The sequence below is a fragment of the Macrosteles quadrilineatus genome, unplaced genomic scaffold (assembly GCF_028750875.1).
Source record: "Macrosteles quadrilineatus isolate MER2022 unplaced genomic scaffold, UCM_ALF_1.0 Scaffold_18__1_contigs__length_3160703, whole genome shotgun sequence".
Classification (NCBI taxonomy): domain Eukaryota; kingdom Metazoa; phylum Arthropoda; class Insecta; order Hemiptera; family Cicadellidae; genus Macrosteles; species Macrosteles quadrilineatus.
In genome coordinates this window covers 1,381,742-1,397,227 of record NW_026542611.1, presented here as the reverse complement: position 1 = coordinate 1,397,227, position 15,486 = coordinate 1,381,742, and the positions used below count along the sequence as shown (strand labels likewise).

At 35.6% G+C, this 15,486-nt stretch overlaps 2 protein-coding genes and 1 long non-coding RNA gene across 3 annotated transcripts in view; 2 read left to right on the top strand and 1 right to left on the bottom strand.

Moving 5' to 3' along the window:
* Window positions 1–2,235, bottom strand: part of LOC129005272 (uncharacterized) — a 41,960-nt gene extending 39,725 nt beyond the window's left edge. Inside the window, exon 1 of the long non-coding RNA XR_008491807.1 lies at window positions 2,123–2,235. This is a non-coding gene — a long non-coding RNA (uncharacterized LOC129005272). The remainder of the gene's footprint in view (window positions 1–2,122) is intronic.
* A 3,762-nt stretch (window positions 2,236–5,997) lies between these two features.
* LOC129005276 (uncharacterized) lies at window positions 5,998–8,645 on the top strand. Its single transcript, XM_054434113.1, has 2 exons — window positions 5,998–6,081; window positions 6,435–8,645. Exons 1-2 carry the CDS (start codon window positions 6,020–6,022, stop codon window positions 7,678–7,680), a joined length of 1,308 nt encoding a protein of 435 aa, XP_054290088.1. The 5' UTR covers window positions 5,998–6,019; the 3' UTR covers window positions 7,681–8,645.
* Window positions 8,646–10,533: 1,888 nt separating this feature from the next.
* LOC129005244 (uncharacterized protein K02A2.6-like) lies at window positions 10,534–14,526 on the top strand. Its single transcript, XM_054434082.1, has one exon. It carries the CDS (start codon window positions 10,534–10,536, stop codon window positions 14,524–14,526), a length of 3,993 nt encoding a protein of 1,330 aa, XP_054290057.1.
* The last annotated feature ends 960 nt before the right edge of the window (window positions 14,527–15,486 follow it).

Sequence of the window (15,486 nt, the reverse complement as noted above, 5' to 3'; positions counted from 1 at the left end):
TAAAATGATGTGCATATCAACCTATGCTTACATTAAAGATTATGTACCTACTTCTCGTGGGCCGTCCGCTGGGGGAGGTCAAATAATGGCAATGCTTGCAAAAAGTAGTTTTCATACATGTAAGTTGATGTGAAAGGTTTGAATTTTCTAACGAATTTAGTTAAAAAGATATTAAACCGTTTCCAGACTTTTTTGTCACCCTGTATATTATGTTATAACATCTTAATAATAACCTACAGATATTTTTGGATAGTTTAGGGATGTCCAACATGGATAATCTAAATACCGTTTTATAGATGTTACCATGTATACCATTATTGCTGGATTATTATATTATTATATGACCAAAAAACTGTTGTTTTATTTCACTCAGTCTATGTTCTGGGGAAAATATATGTTCATATAATATGCTGCCACAGATCATAGAATAAATATCCTAAAATAAATATTCTAAATAAATATCAGATCGATTTATTCTATACTCTGTGTTAGCTGTATAGTGTATACAAGTAAACTAAGTTACTCTTTGCATGTAGCCTTTATTTACCTTCACTATGACTATGATCGTCTTCGTCTATGATATAAAATTGTATTGGTCAAAACAGCAACATTTATTTGGAAAATGGTTTTTTACCACCGAATGATAATACAATTACTTGCATAATATGAAGTTAAATTTATTTAAATACATTTTACGTAAGACTGGAATTTGTTTTTTGGCAAATTAAAAAAAGTAGTTTAACTTGAAACTTGACTGGAGCATTTGGGTAGACTTCCGTATCTGTTGGCACAAACAACCGAATGAAAATATCGATCAATATATCGATAAGTTTCGTTAGTTAAGCCTAACCTAACCTAACTAACCGGATACTCGATATATCGAGTATTCGATAAGTTACGATATCTACCCGTCAATATTTAACCGTATGCCTACCATATCCATCGTCGTGAACCCCCCCCCCCCCCTCCGTCTGCTGCTATTCTCTTGGAGGCCACTTCTTCACATGTACAGAAACCTTATAATGACGTCACATGACTATCGACTACTTTTCAGCTATCGGAATCGTGATGGTTTATGCAATCGATTATCGAAGGCCGAAGGGACACGGCTTTACATCGTCACTTATTCACTTTGCTGTGCCCGGTGACCATGTTAATAGACTCGTTCTGATTATTTTCAATAAACCTACTACTTTTTAAATGGAGCCAGATTTGTAAGTCAGGATTGAGCCGATAAAATGTATCTGCTTCAGTTATGTTATAACTTAGAAGGTAAGAATATATATTTCTTATTCGTGCCAAATTTTAAAAGATGAGAAAGAAGCCTAACTTGCATTAAGATCGTTATGAAAAAGGTAAAATAATGGTTAAAAAATAGGATAGACGCCAGCCATGTTGATAATTCATTACATTGTGTAGGCCCCTCATGCACAGTATGTACTAAAACAAATAAATAGGAACTTTGTATTCAAAACGCTTTGATGTTGGATACGAATCTGCTAGCCTAGGAAATTGTGTGGAAAACTTAAGTTAGATTTAAAAAAAGTAAAAAGTTAGAAGTAAGGTGTTTAGCCAGGGAATTCAGTTTTTTGGGAATCAAAAGTAGATTTTTACTAATAAACCCAAAGTTGGTCTTTGAATGTCTCTTTCTTTAACCTTCTCACTTTTTCATGCTGAGCCAGTATAGGCTATACAAGTATTTTTCATGTAGGAACATAATTTCACCGAAAAAGTGCCAATATAACAGGGAGATAGGGGAAACCCCATGAAAAATTAGGCACGATGCAACCCTATCTTCCTAAAATCCCAATAGGCCTAGGCTACGATATTTGAGAGAGCAAATCCGGAGTCTCTCCGATAACAAAGTAAGAGCAATAAACAGTATTGGGAGGCCTGGATAGAGAATCATTCTCTGCATAGGCCTTTAGGTTAAATTGTCAGCCTAGTTGTTTTTGTTAGAATTTGGCCCTGAGTAGGTTATATTTTAATAAATTACTCAAGTTACAAAAATATTAATTTTGAGTAGGCCTAGGCCTATTATAGTTTTTCTTATTTTTTTTATGGAAATCAACGCTTTCATAGTGAAATAAATTTCTATGTGAAATGTAGGCTTAATACTTACTGTTAAACTATAAAGGTGAAAAAGAACCACATTTAAAGATCAACTCTTCCAATCATTACTTTTTTTCCCTATAAATTAACTTGCCTGCAACAACGTTTCCTGTTATGTAACACAATTAGGGACCAGTCCCGTTACTCGTGTAGAACAAAATATTTGAAAGGACTTGAAGAAGTAGAGGTGGGGAGCAAATAACGCAGCCGTTATTTAATAACGGTTATTGGACGATAACTGTTATCGGCAACAGCTGTTATCGAAAACTAGGAGTTATCGATAACCGTCAAAATAACCGTCTGCTCTGCTGTGCAATTGTTATTTTTAGTAACGGAGCGTTTACCAATCGTTTTAAAATATTTTTATTTGTGTATTTTTGACATTAACTAACATTTTGTAGCAAATAAGATAACCACTTGGCTGTATATAATATCGGATTTGTTTAATAATCTCATAAAAGTAAGTAATTGTTATGGTTACTGCCACTCAAGACTGTTGCTGTAGTGCAGCAAACACACACGGCTGCCTAACAACTAGAGTTATTAAATAACTGCGTGGTGTGGTAGCGACGGTTATCCAATAGGCACAGGCAGCCATACGGCTGATCGACAACTGGAGTTATTAAAATAACTGCGAGGCAGCGACGGTTATCCAGTAGGCCCAGGCAGCCATACGGCTGATCGACAACTGGAGTTATTAAAATAACTGCGAGGCAGCGACGGTAACCGTCTCTCAAACTGCCGCGTAACAACTGTGGCGCAGTAGATAGCCATACGGCTGATTGACAACTAGAGTTATCCAATAACTGCCTAGCGGCGACGGTTATCGGGCAGCCTGAGTTTCTTGCCAGTTGCCAGTACTGCTCAGCTCGGCTGAGAGTTATTTGATAACCGTTATTTTAAACAGTTATCGTAACGCAGCTGCTGGGCAAATAACAGCTGGGCATTTCTGACAGTTATCCCCACCTCTATGAAGAAGTGAATGGGTTTAATTTAATTCCTCTAAACTTAAGGTCTGGCATTTCTTTGCAACCAATGGTAGGCACAGATTAGTTAGGCTTACTGAAATTGCTCTTTGTTTTTAATGCGGGAAAAAATCAAAGCTAGCATTGATTTTGTATAGTAGCTCAACCATACGTTTAAAATCATTGATGCTAAGTACAACTCGTATCAACTTTATTTACAAATAACTTTCGCAGTACAGCTCTGTTAAAAGTTGATGATTAAAATTAAAATGAGTGTTAATGAAATACTCAGTAGGCCTACATTTTTCTAAGTGCCCTAATATACATAAATACTTCCTTGAATATATAACTTAATTTGAATTTGGTTAAATAGAAACAATTTTAAACTAATAAAAGGTTAAATGTTAATGGAATTGTAGCCGGTCAATTCAAAAACACTAATTAGCCTCAGATGAGGTGGTCTTTGTAGTAGGGTTTGCCGAACATATTAGCCAATTTAGACTTTTTCCTAGGCAGGTTATTAATCTGGCTGTGAACCTATGTGATTTAGACCTGTAGCTTTTTAAAATTAATTAAATGTATTCTAAACTGTATGTGGGTAACTGCATGCTTCAGCATGAGCCTATCATATTTTTCTACCAAATTATATGAGAAGTAAAAGATACTTTATTCAGCCAATAAATAACATAAACAGCATCCAGCCTATATTATATTGTATGAATTTTGATAGCAGTATAGTTTTAAATACAAATAAAAAAAAACTAAAACAAACAGTCATGGGTTGAAATAGTTATTTCTGGTTCCACCATAAAATTTCTAACAATTATAACCTTAGCATTGCATTATAATCAACTCCTGGCAAAATTTATTTTTGAACAGAAACTTGCATATAAAATTGTATGTCAATGTTAGGTGTTAATAGAGACCATAGGAAGTGAAAAGAGTTTAATGGTCTTATGAAGGAAAATGTTGATTTAATTTGTTTTTTTTTTTCAGTTAGTCCTGTCAAGAATCAAAGAGTTTATTGGTAAGATGATATACCTTATTTGTACTTTAGTTCACGAACATTCTCTTGCCATCAAGGGAAAGACTTGAATGTAGTCAATAAAAAGAAGTATGCCCAGAAAAGAGATATCAAGGTGGGTCTGATTTGTACAACGTAGGCCTATTAACGTACTTTTGCTTTTTAAGTACTACCAATTAATCTTTCAATATGATGGATCACAATCTCAATTAAAAAAAATTAATTTAGGCCTATACATTTATAATATACATTTGATTGAAGTTGACATTACATCACAATTTAATCTACTTCCACATGAGAAACAAAATCTTTTGAATAATATTTACAGAAATTAGATTGCCTTAACTAAAGTGGCAGCACACCATTTCAAATACAGGTGTTTGCTGTACCTCTGTACAGTACAGTGTGATTACACTATACTCAGTTTTATATTGGAGATTTAATTTTATATAATATATATACATTTAATACCGTAAGAGCAGGAAATTGCAGTTGCTTTATAGCTATCAACATTCATCTCGAGTACAGTACCTATGAAACTGGACCTACTGAAATCTCACTGGTACAACTTTTAAAGTTGTCAGATTTAACCTGTAACATTGTATTGAACGTTATACACACTTCTAATTTGTGTCGGTCCCTACTTCTGCACACTCTCCTAGCCCACAATGTTATATGATTATTCACTCCAACAAGCAAAAACTTCCGAATTCGCTGGTTGAGAATGCAACTGTTCCATCTCCATTTTTTTGAGAAATTGAGTTATATATCACTTTGAACTATTTGCAATGCTTTCTCTATGTTAAAACATCAAAAAAAACAAAAAACAGTCGGTTTATGGGTAAAACTCAGTTTACTCTTTGTTCCATTTCCAAAAAAATCAGAAGAAATTACAATGCTAGTGGTCTATCTCCAGAGATGGAACACATGCATCCCTACTTTTGGCACTGACCAATAGGAATCGAGTATTCACTGGAGTTGGAACACATGCTTTCCAAATAAATTGTTATTGTTTGTTTATACAAATATACAGTTAATTCAGTCTTCAGTAGAGGTGGGGATAACTGTCAGAAATGCCCAGCTGTTATTTGCCCAGCAGCTGCGTTACGATAACTGTTTAAAATAACGGTTATCAAATAACTCTCAGCCGAGCTGAGCAGTACTGGCAACTGGCAAGAAACTCAGGCTGCCCGATAACCGTCGCCGCTAGGCAGTTATTGGATAACTCCAGTTGTCGATCAGCCGTATGGCTATCTACTGCGCCACAGTTGTTGCGCGGCAGTTTGAGAGACGGTTACCGTCGCTGCCTCGCAGTTATTTTAATAACTCCAGTTGTCGATCAGCTGTATGGCTGCCTGTGCCTACTGGATAACCGTCGCTGCCTCGCAGTTATTTTAATAACTCCAGTTGTCGATCAGCCGTATGGCTGCCTGTGTGCCTATTGAATAACCGTCGCTGCCACACCACGCAGTTATTTAATAACTCTAGTTGTTAGGCAGCCGTGTTTGTGTTTGCTGCGCTGCAGCAACAGTCTTGAGTGGCAATAACCATTACTTTTATGAGATTATTAAACAAATCCGATATTATATACAGCCAAGTGGTTATCTTATTTGCTACAAAATGTTAGTTAATGTCAAAAATACACAAATAAAAATATTTTAAACCGATTGGCAAACGCTCCGTTACTAAAAATAACAATTGCTCAGCAGAGCAGACAGTTATTTTGACGGTTATCGATAACTCCTAGTTTTCGATAACAGCTGTTGCCGATAACAGTTATCGTCCAATAACGGTTATTAAATAACGGCTGCGTTATTTGCTCCCCACCTCTAGTCTTCAGTCCTTCTGCAGACATTGCGAGAATGGGTTATGTTCTTATGAGTTAATAATGTTGGTAACTTTTCTGTTATTTAACATAATGTCGAAACTAGATGAAGAAAATATTATGTCCCTATTAAATGACGAATTCCTCATGGAAAGGTAAGAATGCCTACATTACTAAACTTACAGGAATATTCTTTAATTCCTTATATTCTGGACTTTACTTTGTTTAGGTTAGGCCTAAGTTTTAGGTTATTTTGCTTCACAAACAATACCAATAATGTGTTATTAAACTTTTAGTTATTATCTGGGAGTACAGGCTAGGCCTAGATCTATTCATTTAATGTTGTGACCTGTACGATAGGGCCTAAGAGGTCATAATCTGTGATTCATAATTATTGTTAAAATTGAAAGTTCAGTTTTTTTTATTTGTGCTTTCCTGTCTTGTTTACTAAAGTAGTGTTTAATTAAAGTTTTAACACAGTTATTTTTATTTATTTTCTTTATTTTAGTGACATTGAAGATGACCCAGGATTACCTGACACCGCCAATTCAAATCACAATGATAATTGTGTCATTATAGACGATATCCAAGTTGGTGAAGAAGTTACGCTTTTAGTTGATGGTTCTGGTGTCTGTAGTATCTATAATGCAGAACGTGAAAGCAAAGTGAATGATGAAGAGGCTGTTGCTAGTTTGAGCATTGATAACAGTGTTAATGCTACCGGTATGGAAATAGGCCTAAGTGACTCCCCGAACATTGATAACAGTGATAGTGATATGGAAATAAGTGACTCACCAGGAAGTGAGAGTGATGAAATGTGTGACCAAGGAAAAAAAGTTAGGAGCCGAAAAAGAAACGTCTGTAGGAAGAACTGGAAAATGGAAGTAAGGAAGAGAAAAAGACAGAGTGGAAAAGAATATGAAGATAGAAAAGGAAAGGTTCACAGAGCTAGACGGATTCAAGGTGATTGCAAAGGAGCATGCAAGTTTAAATGTGACACACAAGTTAGTGCTGATGAAAGAAAACAAATTCACGACAAATTCTGGTCCCTCAGTGATACAGGTAAAAGTCATTTTTATAGTAAGTTTGTCGAAAGACACACTAAGCAAAGGTCTCGTACATTACACGAAAATAATAGGAAGTTTTCTTATTTCTACTACTTGGGAACTGAAAAAGATATGCGCGTTAGAGTGTGCAAAGAATTTTTCTTTAAAACTTTGGACATAAGTCAAAGGAGGATATATTACTTTTTTCAGAATGTGTATGATTCTCAAACAGGTACGGCCCGATCCCCTTTAAAAGGTAAAAATACTAAAAGTCATATTGACGATGAGTTGAAGGAAAAGGTTCGTGACCACATTAACTCGTTTCCCCGCATAGAGGCTCATTATTGTCGAAAAGATAGTACCAAAGAATACCTAGAAGGGGATTTATCTCTGGCTGAAATGTATCGACTTTACTCAGCATCAGTAGAAAATCCAGTAAAAGAGTCACTCTATAGGCATATTTTTAACCATGAGTTCAATTTAGAGTTTTTTAAGCCTAAAAAAGATCGCTGCGACACTTGTGAAGCTTTTAAATGTAATCTGGAACCGAGTCAGGCAGAAACAGAAAGATTTAACTTACACAAAACAGAAAAGGATGCAGTCAAACTTGTTCGAGACAAAGACAGAGCTGTGTCAATAAAAGCTGTAAATGACTCAAATACCTGCTTTAGGGTGACCCGGGGCAATTCTGGCACGGGGCAATTATAGCAATGGCCTATATTTTTTTTAAATTTCAGCTTTACAGATCAGTGAAGCAATATTTGTTATTTCAGCATATACCTCCTATATATAGGAAAGCATTTTTGTAAAAATAAAATGTTTGCAGTAATTTTTATTAGCGATTAAAAAAGGACTTTCTTCCACAGCCCGAGGATATCGAAACATCGCACACGGCTAATTTTTTTTCCCCTATGAATTTTATATTTTATTTTTTTTTATACTCAAAGATAATTGTTCAGACTTAAAACTTCATGAACAAAAATAGTAATAGCAGTTATCCCTTTAAGATATTTAAATTTAAATGGGTGCTATAATTGCCCCATTTTCATATGCTATGGGGCAATTGTGGCAAAGAACCCGGGGCAATTATGGCAGCTATATATCTTTATACAAATAATGTATAAATTAAAGAATAAATTGTATAACAACGTGTGTTATGTGTAATATGTTTCATTTCAGTTCATTTGGATGGCTTTGTAAACACCTTTTGCTTAGATTACTCTATGGCAGCCTGATTATTTTTATTGTTTATTGTTGCTAGAAGTTTTGAGGTTAAGGCCCTTGTACGCTTGTACTGTCTTACCGGTTTATTCACAACTTCCTTATAAATAGAGATAGAACAAAAATTAAAACACCATCTTAAACAGCTAAATTAGGCCTATGCCATGATTGCCCCAATGTCAGAGCAATTTAAACAATAAGGAAAATATAAGGTATTGCTATAATTGCCCCAAGGTTGGGGCAATTCTGGCATCTGACACTCCAAAAAAAAAAAACCTCAAACCCCCTTAAGGGGAGTTTGAGATTGTTGTCTAAATATATGAAAACACTAGAGGAATAACATAGAATTACTATGGTAATTGTCAAAATAAAATGAAAAATATGTTCACCGCGGTACAAGCAGTTAAAGTTAAGGTTCACGTCTGGCTGCCAGAATTGCCCCGGGTCACCCTATAGCTTTTGACTTGGAAAATGTTTTTGCTCTTCCAAAGGCCGAAGTTTCAAACTTTTTTTATAAAAGAAAGTTAAATTGCTACAATCTTACAGCACATGTAACATACAAGGGCCAAATAGAATTATATTGTATGGTTTGGCATGAGTTGATTTCAGGTAGAGCTGGTAACCATCTTGCAAGTGCGGTTTTTAAAATTTTAAACCATGTATTTGCTCAAAACAGAGAAATCAAAAAGTTTGTTTTGTGGTCCGATTCATGCGTACCACAAAACAAAAACTCCATAATGAGCATGGCACTTAAATCATTTTTAAAGGAAAACCCTACAGTAATTGAAATTGTACAACGTTTTTCTGAACCAGGTCATGGAGTTGTCCAAGAAGTCGACGCAATACATAGCAAAATTGAGAGGTGGTTAAAACCTTTAGAGATATTCAGTCCCCTTTCATTGGTAAGGGTCCTGGTAAACAAAGCCAACAAAAGCTCAACAAAAACTAATATAATTCAAATGAAACCCTCAGACTTTTTTGATTTTCAATCTGCTTCAAAGTCACTAAACTATTCCATCATCCCCTACACTAAGATTAAAGAAATAACTGTTACCAATACCGAATTATTTGATGTAACATATAAAACAAGTTTCTTAAATGAAGAATTAGTAAAATGCAACATTGCAAAAGATGGACTGAGAGGGCGTGACAACATTTCAAAATCGCCTCGCCAGCTAAATAAAAAAACTACTACTAGCCCTCAAGCTCAAGCTAAGACGAGACCTAGCCTTCCCTCTGTCAACCCTATCACTTCAAAACCTATTCTGCAAGTAGAGAAGAAAAAAGCCTTGCAGTCGATGTTGAAGTTTATGCCAGCAGTAGACAAAGCATTCTATGAAACTTTGTTTCGGAACACTACGAATAGCTGAGCTGTTATTTGAAGGACTAAGACTAACCAACTATTAATAAGTCAATTCTAAGACTTGAAAAGATCCTTGTCTTTTAATTACCGGTAGGCCTTTGCTAGCCTGTATTGTATTTTAATGTTCTTTTTACTAGGTACCGTGCTATTGTATTGTTTCATTTCGGCATAATAAAATTATTCTTTATTTTAACAACTTGTTTTCTTACTTTACCTATCAACAAAATACCATTTCAAAAAAATATGATCTGTACTAAATATCTTATTTTGACATAGAAGTCACTGTTAGGTAGGCTAATAATTTTTAATATCTGGAGATAGAACAGGTGTACCCATAGTAGTATGAAAAACAACTGTTCTATCTCCAACATTGCTTTAAAAACACATATTTTTTTAATATTAAATCACATAATAAGTTGCCATGGTAAATTTTCACTAGAATACAGTTACTAATAAATATAGTGGAATTATTTAATTGTAAATAGTGCAAATCATGTGATTTCAACAGAATATCAAAGTTTGTTTTCAAGTTTTTGCAAAACTTGAGAAAGTGGAGTTGGAACACTTGCATTTTCACCCAGCGAATTGCTAATCACAGTACCCAAATAAAAAATTCTTGGAACCCTGCAACGAATCTTTAAATAAAAGAAGCATAGTTAATTGTAGAATTAACAGTGTCATTAATAAGGAGTTGTCATCAACATATGACTTCTTAACACACATGATTTATGTTATTGTTTTTAATGTTTATGTTTGTGTTTATATAATTGTCATTCAGTTAAAATGGTTGAATAAAATAGGTTGTACATTCTCTTGTATCTTGTTTATTATATAATTTAAGGACTTGATAACTGGCGACGAGGAAAACCAAAATGGAGTCAACTGACATTACATTACATTTAAACAGTTACAAAAGGATTAGAACATCAATCAAGGCACAATTGACTAAATTAACAAACAAGCTGAACAATCATGAAATGGATCCTAGGCAAGTTGACGAACGTCTAGAACTTCTGGACTCAACATGGACTAGATTTCTTGAAGTACAAGAGAAAATAGAACTAATAATAAACGACACAGAACTGGATGAAGAAGTAAATTACAAGATGGACATTGAAGAAGTATTCATTAAGTTGAAGATTATGTTGAAGCAGTTGAAACCTATTTCAATTTCGAATACAACTCAAGAAATCAATGAAGCAAGCAACTCTACTGGCAATACAGCTTCAACATCCCATATTTCATTTGTACCTTTCAGTGAAGATGAATCTTTTGACAATTTTACAAAAAGACTTGAAGTATTTATGCACCTGAAACACATATCAGATGAAACTACAAAGACATTCACCCTACTTAATGCCCTACCTCCTACGTTACATCAAAAGCTCTACAACATTTGTGCACCTGAAATGCCACTTCAGAAAGATTATGATGACCTTATAGCTTTATTGAAGCAATACTTGGATCCTCAACCAAGCGTTTGGGCACGGCAACATAATTTCATAGTACGAGAGCAAATGATAGGTGAATCCGTTACAGATTTTACAGTTGAACTAAAGAAACTTGTTACTCCTTGTGAATTCAAATGTACTTGTGGAAAATCTACAGCTGAAACTATGCTACGTTTACAGTTCATCAGGGGATTGCAAGATGCTGAGATAAGAACAAAACTACTACAAGTAGAATCAGACAAGACCTTCCAGGAAGTCATAAATACTGCTAAGATAATGGAACTATCTAAAACTGAAAATACAATGATTACATCTTCACAACATAAAGCCGAAATTAATCAAGTGATCTCAAAGCCTACTAATAAACGATTCAATACAAACAGTGAAATGAGAATTAAATCTACAGGACACAACAACAGTTCATTCACATTCCAATCACTTAAGGGAAAGTGTTACAGATGCGGTGACGAAAAGCATAAAGCTAACAAATGTAAATTTACTGAACACTGGTGTAGAAAATGTGGGAAGATGGGTCACATCGCTCGAGTGTGTCTGAGCGAGAATTCCATGGCAAAATTTAAGAACTTGAGAAACACATGTCAAGCTGATGTCTTAGTTGAAGAAGATGAATCTTATGAAATGAACTTAATATCTTCAAAAAACTCAGATAAGTTTAATTTGAAGGTGAACATTGAGGGAAATGAAATTACAATGGAACTAGATACTGGGGCCGCATTGAGCACTATATCTTACAAGGATTACAGGAATCTAGGATTGAAAAAATCCATTCACAAAACAAAAGTGGAACTTCGTACTTATACTGGGGAGGTTTTCGAGCCTGTTGGATATGTATTTGTGAAATGCACATACAAAGATCACGATTTCATTGGTAAACTATACGTGATCAACCGGAATGTCGATCCTATCTTTGGACGTGATTGGATAAGGGAAGTTAAACTAGATTGGGCTGACCTTAGGAGTATTACAAGTTCTCACATGCATGCAGATATCGATAGACTGATTGAGAATTACAAAGATGTATTTGATCAAAATATTGGTGTTATTCCCGAGGTAGAAGGTCATATACAACTACTTGAAGATGCCAAACCGGTTTACATGAAACCTCGTTTAGTGCCATATGCTTTAAGACCTAAAGTTGAAGAAGAACTGGACAGATTGGAAAAAATAGGAATCATCTCGAAGGTCGAACAAAGTGATTGGGGAACTCCAATCGTTCCAGTCGTGAAACCCAGTGGCAAGATCAGAATCTGTGCAGATTTCAAAGTGACCTTAAATAAACAAATTAAGGACATCAAATACCCTATTCCACGTATTGAGGACATTTTTGCAAAAATGAGTGGTGGTAAGTACTTTTGTACACTAAACATTAGTAACGCTTATTTACACATGTCAATGGACCAAGAAAGTGCGCTACTTCAAACAATCAGTACACATAAAGGACAATATAAGGTAAATCGACTCATGTTCGGAATCAAGACTGCTCCGGCTCTATGGCAAGGGTTTATGGACAAAATACTTTCTGGAATTGATGGCGTTCAGTGTTTTTTTGACGATATTATTATTCAAGGTTCGACTGAGTCTGAGGCCCTAACAAGGCTAGAAAGTGTTTTGAAAGTCATTAGGAGACACAACCTCAAACTAAATAAAGACAAATGTAAGTTTTTTCAAACACAAATTGATTACCTTGGACATACTATAGATCAAAATGGTCTACACAAGAACAAGGACAAAGTGGATGCAATCTTAAAATCACCAAAACCGTCAAATGTGACAGAGCTACGAACATTCCTGGGCTTGACTAATTACTACCAGAAATTTATCCCCAATTTGAACACAATCTTGAATCCACTACACAATCTATTAAAGGCGCACACTAAGTTCGTTTGGACCAGAGAATGTGATAAATGCGTGGAAAAAGTTAAGGCTGAGATAGCTAGTGACCGGGTCCTTGCTCATTTTGATGAAAATGAAACCTTAGTGCTAGCCACGGACGCTTCTCCAGTCGGATTAGGAATTGTTCTTTCTCACCGCTACAAAGATGGTACTGAGCGGCCAATTTCATTCGCTTCTCGATCTCTCACTGCAAGTGAGAAAAAGTACAGTCAGATAGACAAAGAGGCACTGGCGATTTACTGGGGATTGAAGAAGTTCTACCAGTATTGTTATGGCAGAAAGTTTGTCCTTGTAACAGATCATAAGCCACTTGTTTCAATCTTTGACCCATACAGAACCTTACCTACTATGACTGCCACACGTATTTTCAATTACGCTCACTTCCTCTCTGGCTTTGATTATACTATTGAATATAGGAACACCAAATCACATGGTAATGCAGACTACATGTCTCGCTTTCCTAATGAGCATCCACCGACAAATCAAATTGATCAACACGAAGCATTTTACATTAATCAAATTGAATCAATGCCTGTAACACATGAAAATATTGCAAATGAAACATCAAACGACAATGACCTAAAACCTCTTTTGAAAGCACTTCAAGATGGCACGGATTTAGAACGTATTGGCTTGAAGAATAATGAGTATTCACTTCATGATGGCTGCATTGTTCGTGGTTCCAGAGTAGTAATTCCTGAAAAACTGCAAGGAAAAGTACTCAATGAACTTCATTTAGGACACTTAGGAGTTGTGAAAATGAAAAATCTTGCAAGAAGTTTTTGTTACTGGAAACACATTGACCGTAACATAGAAGATCTAGCAAAGTCTTGTCGTCCATGCTGTTTGAAGCAGAATCTTCCTGAAAAAGTAGATGTCCATCCTTGGCTGGTTCCATCAGGACCTTGGCAACGAATACACATCGACTTTGCAGGTCCAATTTATGGGCAATACCTTTTTGTTATCGTTGACGCCTATTCAAAGTGGGTTGAAGTCATACCAACCAAAACTACAACATCTAATTGGTGCATTCAACAGCTCAGGAAACTCTTCTCTACCTTTGGTTACCCGTTCACGTTAGTCTCTGACAATGGCCCTAACTTCACATCATCTATTTTCAACCAATTTCTACAAGCTTGTGGCGTCACACATAAATTCTCTGCCCCCTATCACCCTGCAACCAACGGACAAGCAGAGAGATTTGTTCAGACTGTAAAGAAACAGTTAATAGCAATGGAGAATGATGGAGGAGATTTGCACTTCAAAATAAATCACATCCTAATGTCACTAAGGAATGCCACAAATGCGACAGGGTCCTCGGCATATGAACTTATGTTTGGGAGACGAATAAGGACAAGGCTGGATCTTATGAAGAGACCCCAAGATCACACAGAAATGCCCGACGGATGTACTAAAATCAAAAGAGAGTTTCGGGTGGGGGACAGGGTTCAGGTGCGCAATTTCGGAAAAGACGGAAAGTGGAAATTTGGAAACGTAAGAAGGAGAGAAGGATTGGTGCATTATCAAATGGAGATGGACAATGGGCAGGTTTGGAGAAGGCACATTAACCACATTCGGCCGTGTAAATTTGAGGGGGAGGATTAATAAGGAGTTGTCATCAACATATGACTTCTTAACACACATGATTTATGTTATTGTTTTTAATGTTTATGTTTGTGTTTATATAATTGTCATTCAGTTAAAATGGTTGAATAAAATAGGTTGTACATTCTCTTGTATCTTGTTTATTATATAATTTAAGGACTTGATAGTCATACATATAGTCTTAACTCAAACTTGACTCAGACCATAACACATAGGCCTATTCATTAAAATTATAAAAATTCAGAGGTGGAAGTAGCCAAATATATTGCTGAGGCTATCTGCCGAACATAGCGAAGCTTGCTGCCAAGGCCGGAGGCTGAGGTAAATAATGGTTGGAACATACTGATTAACAAATCATAATAACATTGTGCATAACATGTACAGAACATAACAGAATGACCACCTTGTTATGTCTTTTTACAGAATCAGTAAGACAATGCAAAAACTCACGAGAGGCCACGGATAGCGAGATTGAGAGTGTGATAAAAGACTGGCTGAGGCATGCAAAGTTTCGCTTTCAGAATAAGAAAAGGTAGGTTTAATTTCGGTATATAGTATGTTTATTGATTATACACGTACTAAAGTGGTCACTCAATGGAGGTTATCGTTACCTGAACAGCGCTGTTGCAGAGTAGCATCGGCGGCTCGAACTACGCCATTTCAGGCATGTCGGTAAGGCAGTGTCCTTAGTTTTTTAATATTGTGCTCATTGTAGGAGTTATAAAATGGTGTTTTGTTGATGAAATTTGTTTCTTTCGTAATAGTATTGTTGTTTTATAATGAATTTTAATACTAAATTATTAAAAAGTGTTCAGAAGTGCATTGCACAACCGCGATCCAAGCGTTAACGGGCCAAACTACGTCGCCAAAATCGGTAACTATTAGCATTAGGTGACCACTCTTGGTACGGTATAACACAGTTTGGTAATATTTGAGTTTTTATTGAAATGCTTCAAAAGG